Source organism: Ovis canadensis, chromosome 14 (genome assembly GCF_042477335.2).
Source record: "Ovis canadensis isolate MfBH-ARS-UI-01 breed Bighorn chromosome 14, ARS-UI_OviCan_v2, whole genome shotgun sequence".
NCBI lineage: Eukaryota > Metazoa > Chordata > Mammalia > Artiodactyla > Bovidae > Ovis > Ovis canadensis.
This window is the reverse complement of record NC_091258.1, coordinates 34,081,584-34,093,871: the sequence shown is the minus strand read 5'-3', so window position 1 is coordinate 34,093,871 and position 12,288 is coordinate 34,081,584. Positions and strand designations below refer to the sequence as shown.

Sequence of the window (12,288 nt, the reverse complement as noted above, 5' to 3'; positions counted from 1 at the left end):
GAAAGAGCAAAGGAACTGTATGTCCATTTTGGGGTACCATGAATGGTGTGACACGGAGGTGGAAAGAAATGGGATTTGAAAGAAATTGCTAGAATGTGGTAGCCTTTCCCTGCTGGTAGCTGAGAGCTGATTAATTCTTTGCATCGAGGAATGGCATGAACAGATTTTCTGCTTTAGAAAGATAGCTTAGGCTGTATATAGAACGAGTTACAAAGAGAGGGACCAGAGAGAAGGAAATCAATTAAAACATCCTTTTGTTATGATTTGTTTCCTTTAATTTTAGCAAAGGAAGGCATACAGGAGGTGCCAGATTAGTGAGACATTCAAGAGAGAGAGAATCATCCATTAAGGTTTGATGATTGCCTGGAATTTGAAGGAATAAAATGTATGTTGGGTTTTAGTTTGAGAACAGCATGGATATCCGTAAATGGAGAGGATTAACCTAGGAAGTGAGGAGTGTTATTTTCTTTTCCCCCATGGGGAAGCTGAGAGTTTGGCATGGTAGGGGTTGAATTTGAGACGCTTCCATTTGAGTCTAGAACTCAGTCCATTGGAGAGCGTCTAGAATTCAGTCCGTTAGAGATGGAAGTATAGATTTTTGAACCATCGGCATATAGATAGGAGCACATAGAAGTAACCAGAATTTCTCAGAGTGGGTAAGGATCAAGTCAAGGCCAGAATATTAAGCATCATTTATTTTTACCTTTAGCATCATTTATGTTTAAATAGAAATGGAAGAAAAGGTGCTTAGAGAAGATTGCTGGTGATGAAAAGAGGAGGGAGTTTAGCTGAAAAGAGGAGAAATGTGCAGGGATTTTAAGGAGGGTTTGGTCTGTCCAGATATGTTAACTCCCCACTGGACACAGAGTGGGGAAATTTGCTTAGCAGTCTCTACTCACACTCACAAGGACTTCAGCAGGGTGAAGTGGGAAATAATAAACTCAAGGGATGTGCATAAGATATGGGTTACAGCTGGCTATGACACAATTCAAATGGATTCCTTTCACTTCATTTGCATTCCCACTGATCTTAATACTTACCTCTGTATCAATCTGAAATTGTCATTTCTATAAAGAAAATTTTATGTAACTCTTAGCTTGTTCCATTTTTAGACAGAGTCTAGGTGTTCAGTAAAGACAAGGAATCCAGTTTATCTTTTAAGTAACTTAGCTGAAAAAAGGAAGATTAATGTTATTGTTGACTATGTCTTTGGGATAAAGCTATTTCTCCACTTTTTCATAGCCCTTTGAATCAACTATGCAAAGTTTCTTTAGGAGAATTAATTCTGAGCTTTTATTTAAACTGTGAGATTCTTCATTTTGGGTTTATTCTTAAAAGGTAATGATGACTATGGCAAGTCATAGTTGTCCAAGAAAGATGACAAAGTTTGTCGACATTTGAATGTTGTTTTGCAAAGAATGGACCTGAACTCTTATTTGGAAAAAGCTACACTGGAAATAGGTCAGGGTATTTTTGGTGCAAACAGTGCCAAATTCTCTTCCAAGAAAAGAATTGAGTTTGAGTCAATTAGAAAAATCTGTGTATATATTTTTTTCTTGTGGCTAAAGTAATATTTTTCATTGAAGGAAAATTTGGCTCAAGTTGAAGCTCTAACTAGAAGACATCTGACTCATTTGCAAGTTCAGATTCATTAACTAGAATACAAGTTTCACTTATTCTGAAAATTTAGAAAAAAAGAGTGGCGTCTATGGAATTTTATTTAATTCATTGTGTGAGTTATGAAAGATGGCATTTTGGAGGAGAGGTGAAGTCTAGCTTAATACCTACTGACGTCTGTAAGCTACTTGTGTAAAGTATGGGTGTGGTTATTACTCAAATAGTGCAAACAACAGGCCCACCAAGAAGGAGGTTACTGGCTTCCTAGGGTTCAGAGCCCTCAAAGAAAAGTTACTTATCATTTTCCTCCCTACAAATTCTGGTCATTGAATTAATTTCCAAATGACCCTCTTTCAGAAAGTAATGATACTCTTGGAAAATCTGAGTTAAGATTCAAGACTCAAGACCATTAAAAGCCAATCTGTTAGTAACTTGAATCTATCTCTGTTGATCTTGCCCAGAGCTGGCTTTTAAAACATATTTTGTCAAACACTTCAGGATTCTTGGTAAAGTTAACTGCAAAATTATCTCCAATATAGTCATCATATTATAATCTAGGGGATGAGGAAGGGGATAAAACAAGGTTGATGAATCATTTCCTCTGCTTCTCTGATGAGTCTGTTATATGATTGTTGAAATTAGATGATGGTGGCAGGTGGGTATTAGAGCTCAGTGATATATAAATTTGGTAAACTATGTCTATATCATTCCTATGGTTTTGATCATTGGGAATATGTGTGAGTATCACTAGGCCAGTATTCTTGTGGCAGCGTTGATTTCTATAGATAATAGTAAGCATCTTCTTATTAGTCTTCTTATTAGCCTTGGTGATTTTAAGTATCTACTGATGCTGCTCTTTTACAGGTTTTTAATTTTATGAAGAGTATCAATTTCCTTTCTAGCTCTAGTTAGAATTTGGACACTTTTACATTCCTTATTATCCTATTCTTTAGCAAGTTTTTATTATTTTAGAAAATAAAAGTGGCCTTTCCCTTTTTGTGCAAATTTAGGGATTAGAGCTAATTTCTATTTGAGTTTCTGGAGACCATTAGCAAAGTAAAGTTCTGGTTAAAAAAAAAAAAAGAAACCAAGCTTCAAAAAATCAATTCAGACCAATCATACTTACGATAGTATGTGTCTTTGGCCAAGGGACCTCGTTTAAAATATCTGAGTATGGTCAACATCCTGAATATTATTTAGGTTTACTTCTAAAACCTCTGAAAATGTGAAATATTTTGTTTATGGGTACATATGTAACACACACATACATACACACGCACACATACATACATGTTTGGTACAAAGCGTCCTGTTTTTCATTACTCATAATTGCTATTTAAAGCATATGTTGTAAATGTATTGAAGATACTTCTGGGTCTCATTAATCAATGTTCTAAAAGCTAATCTCTTCCATCCAGTTAACACTAAGCAAATTTACCCCTCCCCCTCTTTTGATGGTGATTCATCTGTTGGTGATGGATAACAAAACCTTAAAAGAACAACCAGGGATCTGAGTAAGTCTTTCTGCATTCTCTGCAAGAACATTCTAGGCAGTGAATTTTCATCTTGCTTTGCAGGCCATCGGAGAGAAAAGAGCTGCTCCAGATTCTGGCAAGAAGCCCAAGACTCCAAAGAAAAAGAAAAAGAAAGATCCCAATGAGCCACAGAAGCCAGTGTCAGCATATGCCCTGTTTTTCAGAGACACACAGGCTGCAATTAAAGGTCAGAACCCCAATGCGACCTTTGGAGAGGTCTCAAAAATCGTAGCATCTATGTGGGACAGCCTCGGGGAAGAACAAAAGCAGGTGAGTTCAGGCAAAGACCCATCTCAGCCATATAATTCAATGTTCCAAGAATATTCCTGACACCTTTTCTGGGTGAATACGTCCCCTTAATATGACTGATTCTCATGAAATCATTTTTCTAAGCTATGGAATTAGAAAAACACAAACATATAACTCCAAAGTACCTTCCAGTTATCTGGATTTCTCAGTTCCCTTAAGGGGTGTGTGTTCAGAACCCGTTCAGAAGAGAGTTGGAGGAGATCCAGGCAGTATCCTGCAAGCATAAACTTTTGATGATAATCTTTCCATTTTAAATAATGCAGAATTTCCCCAACCCCCTGTTTGTCACAAAGGGCACCACAGAGGGGTTAGGTCCATCCTGCTTGCCATTTTTTGATCATCTTTCTGAACCCTTGTGCTCTCCTGGTGGGTTTCCAAACTTTGAAGCCACCTCTGTGTGTTTCATTATTGTCAATGAGCATTTGAAATTTTATTCCATGTTCATTTGAAAGTGTGGCCATATAAGAGGCCTTGAGCGATTAGCCATGCTGATGGGAGACGTTCCTTAGGGTCTAGTGTCCTGTCTTTCCCATGCAAGTCCTCCACACTGATGCAGAGAAGAATGGCTTCCTTGGAGCTCAGTTCTCCTCTGTCTTCTCCGTGAAATTTCAATGACCATTCACAGGTGTTAATTTCACATATCCTCACAAGTTACTACTACCCTGTTAGTAGTAAACCAGAATAATTGTTTCAGGAATAGAATGGAAAACCCTTGATTTTCTTTCTTTCTCTCTTCCTTCCTTCCTTTAATCATGAACTCATTCCTACCAGCTGGTTACCTTGGGCTGATGCTCCTGTAGAATCTGCCTGTTTGTTTGCACTGAGCTCCATGCTCTAGGCAGCAGCCCCATCTTCTACCCTAGAAATGTAATCCTATGGGGCTGGCAAACTGCTGCGTCTAACTTTTAAATCCTGGAGAAAAAAAGTGAGTTGCATTTTGGTGTAACAGCTAGCCATCAGACCATTGTTTAAGAAAAGGAAGCTCCAATCAGGTTTTGTATACTGGGATTTATTTTTGTAAATCACTGGTCTCACTAATGGAAATCTTTTATCTTTCACTATTTCTGACTTTTTTTTCCTCGAAAAGAAAGGTCTCCATCTTTTCTCTTCTATCTTCACTCGCTCTCACTGTTGTTGCTGGGTTTTCATCCTCTGATTTGTTTCAGTTTACAAATGGATGTGAGGGAAAGAAGACATGATGGAGAAATGGTTAATTTTCTATAATTTAAACTGTTTGCCACACATTTCATTCTCATTACCTTATTCACTGCCTGAACAGGAGGCCCTCAGCTGTTATTCTCACGAATTCTGCGCTGCTAGCCGAAATCTTTTTCTGTTTGTAATAGTGAACATCAAAACTGTGTCCCAGTGAGGGTGGCAGGGTTTGGTTTTGTTTTAATACCTGTGTGTGTGTTTTCATATTTAAAAATCAAAGCCAGGGAGACCAACTTTTTATGTGAGTTCTGTTGCAACCTAATTTGCACAGCAGTTATTTTATGGCTGAGAATGTGTATGCTAAAGGTGGTGCTAATTGTGGTCTTTTAATAGGTATATAAAAGGAAAACGGAAGCTGCCAAGAAAGAATACCTGAAAGCCCTTGCTGCATACAGGGCCAGCCTCGTTTCTAAGGTAAAAGAGCGGCCAATCTCTGCGTTACAAAGTTGAAAACAGCCCTGGAGCATTGAAAACATAAATGCGACTCCTCAAAAAGATAGCACCTCGAATAACTCATAAACTTATTTGTTCTCATTAGAGATAACTCAAATGACGGCACGAAAAATAAGAGTTCATTCAAGCTAATGAATCCGCGTTGTTTCCAAAAGATTCACTGATTTCTGCATATGTTGGCTGAAGCTATTTAGACAAATCTTAAACAGCCCCCTTTCTTCCTGTCAGGGGCTGAGATCTGTGTTAATGTCCTCTATTTAAATTGAGAAGTAGGTTTCTCAGGCATTTTTGGACATCAGATCATAAATTCTCCAGTGGCTGCATTATTGTAATAGAGGATGTTGCATTTTTGACCAAACTGTTCCACATCATATAAATAAATAAACCTCATGATTATTTAAAATAAAATTATGCTCCAAGTACTTAAAAAAAAAGACACATATACATGTATTATACATAGAGTATACAATGGGCCCTGATGTATTATAAAATGCACTGGTATTCTAAAGCAAATGTCACTCTGGATTATTATTACCTTGATCCAAAAGGAGCATGAGCTGTTACCTTCTATTTTAACATTTAATTAACTTTGTCTTTAGCCTTCCTAGAATTTAGAAAGGCTTTGGGAAGGATAATGTGAACTAATGTTTTTGCTCTTGATGTATTTCCTCCGGCAAGCAGAGACTCCATTTCATTGTCTTTGTCGTGGCCTCAAAGTACCACATAGGGCCTCAGGGCATGGTCAAAGGTGCTGGCAAAGCCATTTAAAAAGAATTTAGCCCTTTTTTTCTCTTTTTCACCTGAGTTGTTTCTTCTTTATATTAAGATCTACCATTGGCAGCTGCTCAGAACCAGATCAAGAGAGGTTGTCTTTGACAGTTCTTAGGACACTGCCCATTTCATTAGAAAGAGAAAATATTCATCAGGCCCACAAAAAGCCTTTTTCTGGGACTCTGGAAGATGCACATTGAGAGAGATACTGATTATGGATGCAGACTCACACATTGGTAGAAAACCACTGAATGTGTGGGCTATAGATGTTAAGAATTGAGGTGTACTTGATGGCTAATTAGATGGAGTGACGTGAATAGGGTAACAATGTGCATGTCCTCAAGTGGATCATTTATTCATTCAGTTAGCCAGAAGCAGGTATAGGTGATCTTTGTGCATCAGAGTGTGAATAATTGACCATACGTGGATTTAAGCCAAGAGCCAGTAACTCAAAGTGCACTCTGAAAATAGCATCTGTGATTGGGCTGATCAGGTCTGTGACTGACTTAGAAGGGATAACTTAAAAAGTTTTACTTTTGGATACTAAAAACTGATTCAGAAATGTTTCCCAATGGATAGATTGAGTCCATGGATACTGGAAAAACTATCTAATAGGATGGGATTTAAAAAGAATAAATCTAAATTCTTTAGGGGCAGGTTTGTTTTGCTTTTGTTTTTTCAATAGGTAAGTATTGTTGCTGTTTATTTGCTAAGTCGTGTCGTACTCTAGCAACCCCATGGACTCTAGCACATCAGGCTTCTCTGTCCATGGAATTTGCCAGGCAAGAATACTGGAGTGGGTCACCATTTCCTTCTCCAGGGGATCTCCCCAACCTAGGGGACCAAACCCGTGTCTCCTGCTTGGCAGGCAGATTGTTTACCAGTGAGCCTCCTGGGAAGCCCCAGGGCAGTTAAGAACACCCCAAATTTATAGTCAGAGACATAGCAGGCAACTAAAATGGCCCTTGAGGTATAAGTTTAGAATAACTTCAACCTGACCCTAAAGTGTGAAATAGCTGCTAATATGGTGATCTCGCAGGAAGCAGCATCTAACTGTATAGTTTGATGACCAGACCACATCTGAAGAATTGGTTCTCTCTTTTTCGGTCCCCATGATATAAAGAGAAATGGTGACTAATTGAAGGCCCTTTAGTGGGTTGTCTCCATGATGGTAAGGACTGAAAATCAAATCATATTTAAATAATTAAAAGAATCATGGAAGCAAGGATTTGGGAGCATTTGATTTTGGTCCTCAAGTATAACAGCCATCATGGAAGGAAAGCTTAAGTTTGATCTCTGTGTCCTGGATGGAACCATTTAAGGAGTGGGATTCCAGGGAGCAAGATTTCAGCCTCAGCATTAGCAATAATAAACAAGGGTGCATCACATGTGCTTTTAACTTAAGCCTCTGCATTCAGAGGGCTTCTCCGGTGGCTCAGTGGTAAAGAATCCACCTGCAGTGCAGGAAACACAGGAGATTCAGGCTCATTCCCTGAGTGGGGAAGATCCCCTGGAGGAGGGCATGGCAACCCACTCCAGCATTCTTGCCTGGAGAACCCCATGGACAGAGGAGCCTGACGGGCTACAGTCCATAGGGTTGTAAGGAGTCAGACGCTACTGGAGCAACTGAGCATGCACTACATTCAGAGCCGGGAACTCCCTCCCTTGAGATGTGACTCAGCTATCACTTTTAGTCTTCAGAATAACCAACAAAATTAATCGAAGCTTAATATTAAACCATAAAGGAGTTGAACCAGCAGGTGAGCAGGAGCTCTTCAGACTCATCCGCTTTTCCATTCTCCTCTAGGGGAGCATCTTAAAGGTGCAATGGCGTGATTGCCCAGGTGTCTAAGTATAGACTTTTCTTGTAGTTTCTTCCTTAAGACCGTCTTGGCAATTTTTAAATATCTGAGTATTTTAAAATAATGTGTCGTTTACATGTAGAAAACTGCATATTCTACTTTGTGGATGACGTAATGGTTTTTAAAGATCATTATGAACATCTGTGGGTTTCTTCTTAACCAAAGACTTTAGAACATGACCCTCCACCCTCAAGTCATGTGCAGCCCCCACCCACCCCATTCCCTGAGCTTTTGTGCAAAATCAGAAAACTGTCCACCAATGGACGGAGTCTTATACTGATAAGGTCTTCAAACAGAAGCCATCAGCCATGGCTTTTCCTACCTCCAGTGACTCTCCATGTAAAGTAATTCCTCAAGTGTCTTCTAATAGTAGATTTTATAAATGCAAGTAATAAAAATCTAGAAATAAACATTCAAAATCATTAAAGAGAGTAGATGGCAGCTTGATGCCTCCAAGTTCCCCTGTCCCTATTGCCCTCCAAAAAACTCTAATTTTATGAAGAATAGGAAGAAAAAGTAGTCTTTAAAAGAAGTCATTCCAATCACAGTTGCATTAGTAAAATATTTTTGTGAAGGTAATTATGTGTTTTTAGTACAAAATATATTAGGCAGTTTCTCTGCATGTTGAGTTCCAGATTGCTTGTAACAGGTTGTTTAGTCACATGAGAGTTGAACACTCTCCACTTATGCATGATGTCTTTGATAAATTTTGGAAAACTTTGAAAATATTTGGTAAACCAAAATATTTCTAAAGTTGTAAAGTTCTTCAATTAAGTGTTCCTAAAGAATTCAATTATGTTTTTCTTATATGCAAGTAAGCACTGTTATAAATTATCATGGCTCTGTATATTATATACAGGGCTTTGAAGTTTTCTAGTAATAGTCATTTTCTGGCAGTAGAGCTTGTTAATGAGTGAAAATAGCTAACATTTACCAAGTGCTTTCTGTAGGCCGGGCACTGTTGTAAATGCTTAACAGTTATATATGAGTACATTTAATTCTCACAACCCCTACACAAGGTGAATACCATTAAACCCCATTTTGTGGATAAGGAAGCTGGGTGAATGGAGATGGGTGAATTAACTTGCCGCAAATCCCAGAGTTGTTGAGTAGTGGAGCTAGACTTGGACTCGGGCAGTCTACTCTCATTGTCCTTCAGAATGGTTCTTGGTGGTGATCTTGGTTCAGGGTTCAATCCTGAACAACTGTTACTGACTCAAACATGTGCATCAGTCATCTTTCAGTACAGTAGTGCTGTGGAACACTTGTATGGACCCAAAGTCCAGGGACTTACAAAGATAAGCATGTATCTCAGAGACTGCCAGGTAACTAGCTGGGTCTTCAGATCTAGGCCAAGGCAGGGCAGCATCACCAAATCCTTCTCACCTGTGTGCAGCTGGCACACATATACCCAGACATGGCAGTGGGCTGGCTGGCAGGAAGCTAGTAATTGAGTCTGGTACCAGGGCCACATGTCTGTCATCACCTAGGGGTAGGTTCTGAGAGAGACAGACAGTCTTTGAAGCCTCAATTCCGTCACTTTCTGTTGACCAGAGCAAAGGTGCCTAGCCAGCTCAGATTCAAAACTTGGGGACTTGGACTCCACCTCCGGGAGGAGCTGCCTAGTCCTCCCACAAAGTGCTTGGGAAGCAAGAGTAACGCTGACCATTTTGGTCATCCATTCACAGTCCTTATAAAAACACTCCAACCATCTCCCTTCAAATGCAGGCTGCCGCGGAATCAGCAGAAGCCCAGACCATTCGCTCCGTTCAGCAGACCCTGGCGTCCACCAATCTGACCTCCTCCCTCCTTCTCAACCCTCCGCTGTCTCAGCACGGAACCGTGTCAGCGTCCCCTCAGACTCTCCAACCGTCGCTCCCTCGGTCAATCGCTCCCAAACCCTTGACCATGAGACTCCCTGTGAACCCGATGGTCACGTCGGTCACCATCGCCGCCAACATGCCGTCGAACCTTGGGGCTCCACTGATCAGCTCCATGGTGGGCTCGGCATCCTCCGCCCAGGTGAGCCCCTCAGTGCAGACGCAGCAGCAACAGCAGCAGCAGATGCAGCAGTTGCAGCAGCAGCAGTTGCAGCAGCAGCAGCTCCAGCAACAGCAGCTCCAGCAGCAGCTGCAGCAGCAGCATTTTCAGCACCACGTGCAGCTGCAGCAGCAGCAGCTCCAGCAGCATATCAACCAGCAGCAGCTGCAGCAGCGTCTCCAGCTGCAGCAGCTGCAGCACATGCAACATCAGTCCCAGCCTTCTCCCCGGCAGCACTCCCCAGTCACCTCCCAGATCACCTCCCCCATCCCCGCCCTCGGGAGCCCCCAGCCGGCCTCTCAGCAGCATCCGTCGCAGATACAGTCTCAGACACAGACTCAAGTATTATCGCAGGTCAGTATTTTCTAAAGACAAACGCGCAGGGCAGGCTGTTGTGCCGCGTCTGGAAGAGAGTGGCCGTCGGAGGATACACCCCAGGCGGCTGCAACTGGTGGAGTCGGTGTTTGGTGATGCAGAAAAGTGTAACGATCGCGGCGGTCCTCTCCAGTGTCTATTAGATAGGCAAGAAGAACTAAACAGTGGAGCTGAAAGATCTCGAAACTACTCTGTTTTTAATAAGAAAAGCTGTGCTCTGCTATGTGATGGCTTTTTTATTTATTCAGGCTCTACCTACAATATGTGAATCAAACCGTGTCATGAATCCTAGGACAGACTGATGACTATAATAAACTGGCCTCTCTGAGTCATAGCAAATGGCCTTATTTCTCCTGAAGTGAAGAATCCCCACTTCAAGGCGACTGGAACTTCTGAAGCCCTGAAAATAAAAAGCACAGTCAGTAACTACCTGAAATCTGAAGATCCAGTTTCATACAAACATTTGTATGATGTCAATCGTTGATGGCATTTTTTTGTCATGAAAAAAAAAATAATGTAAATCACAGACTTTTGCCAAAGCTCTTATTTTTTTCCTTGAATCTCTCCAGAAAAAAAAAAAATGAAAAAAAAATGCAAGTGATTAGATTCAATTATTGACTCCTTTTCACTTTTTACCCATGACTTCTCCAAACCAAACCACAGTATATGTTGTAACGCTATGACCACTGTTAACCCATTCTATTCATTCCAATTAGAAGAAAAGAATGTGAATATTATATTCTGTGTTTTGAGTGACAAGTTTCAAAAATTAAAAACACTGTATTTTTAAAAGGGAAATGCACTTAAATGAAGACAGTTATTACAAAAGTTAAGATTTAAAAAAAAGCAAGAGTTTTTATTATGATGTAATACCGGTAGAATATTTAAAAGGCGCATCACATCTGAATAATCAATGTAAATATTTTCTTTCAAAGTTGTAAGTTTTCATATCATGTGTTGTAAAGTTTTCATAAACGAGGCTTTAACGTAAACACTGGTGACATAAACCATTCATTGCTATGTTGCTTATTGTGTTTTTATGCTGTTTTATACTTTTTTATGAGTTATGATAGCAGCAATTAAGTTGTTTGTATTTTGCTTAACTAAAACAAAAATGCTTTTATCTTGCTATAGAATAAACACATTTCAGTAAAAACTGTGGACTGTATTTTGATGCAACAACCAGACAACTGTTCACTTTTCAAATAAAATGATATGTCAAATTTCACTTGTGGTTACTTGAATATGTAGGATATGGGGGAAATAGAGCCCATACCAACCTGTGTTTAAGCCCAGGTATCTTCTATTTTTAGCTGAAAATACGAGATGTACAGCTAAGAATATGGATTGCATGGCCCCGAAACCAAGGACTGTTAAAAAGAAGCTAAACCATTAGAAATAGAACCATTAATGGAACTCCCTGGTGGCCCAGTGGTTTAGGACTCTGAGCTTTCAGTGATGAAGGCACAAGTTCGATCACTGGTGGGGGATCTAAGCTCCTACAAACTGTGCAGTGGGGCCAAAAAACAACAAAATAAATAGAACCATTAGTAATTATTTATAATTATCATTTTATTAAGATGCAAGGGCAAGGTATGTCTAGAGGAAAAAGCAATCGCCTTCTATTTGGGGCTCAAACTAGCTGGCATTGTGTCTTTATTGCTATTAAAATGGATGGTGGATGCTAATTCTTAAGCCAAAATAATTATTTCGGTGCCCATTCCTTCCCCCCTTTTCTTGCTCTGTAGCGACTCCTCTTTGAGAACACTGTGACCACTATCCCCAGTTGTCCTGCATGATTAATTACAGCATCTGTCCTGTCAGAAGCTATAATGAAGAGGTCTTGATAAAAATTGCAAATTACCACTGGCAACAGTCTTCAACTGCTTATGATAAAATGAAAATTAAAAACAGCAAGTGTCAACCCTGACCAGAATCCTAATCTGGAAAAAAAAAAATGAGGGTGTGAGTGGTGGTATCCATGGCTACTGTGTGCAAGACATTCAAGAAATAATGGAATATGGATTCCTCAAAGTTGTTGTTGTATTTCAAAGAATATTTACTGTATGTTGTGGGCTATGAATAATGAATTCAGCTTTCAATATTTCATA

At 39.9% G+C, this 12,288-nt stretch overlaps 1 protein-coding gene across 2 annotated transcripts in view; it reads left to right on the top strand.

Annotated features, from left to right (window-relative positions):
* The window catches only part of TOX3 (TOX high mobility group box family member 3), a 120,492-nt gene extending 109,087 nt beyond the window's left edge, over positions 1-11,405 (top strand). For both annotated transcript variants that reach the window (XM_069549826.1, XM_069549825.1), the window contains exons 5-7: positions 3,195-3,422; positions 5,010-5,090; positions 9,491-11,405. In XM_069549826.1, the coding sequence (XP_069405927.1) occupies positions 3,195-3,422; positions 5,010-5,090; positions 9,491-10,171 (990 nt within the window). In that variant the 3' untranslated portion in view covers positions 10,172-11,405. The remainder of the gene's footprint in view (positions 1-3,194; positions 3,423-5,009; positions 5,091-9,490) is intronic.
* Positions 11,406-12,288: the final 883 nt, after the last annotated feature.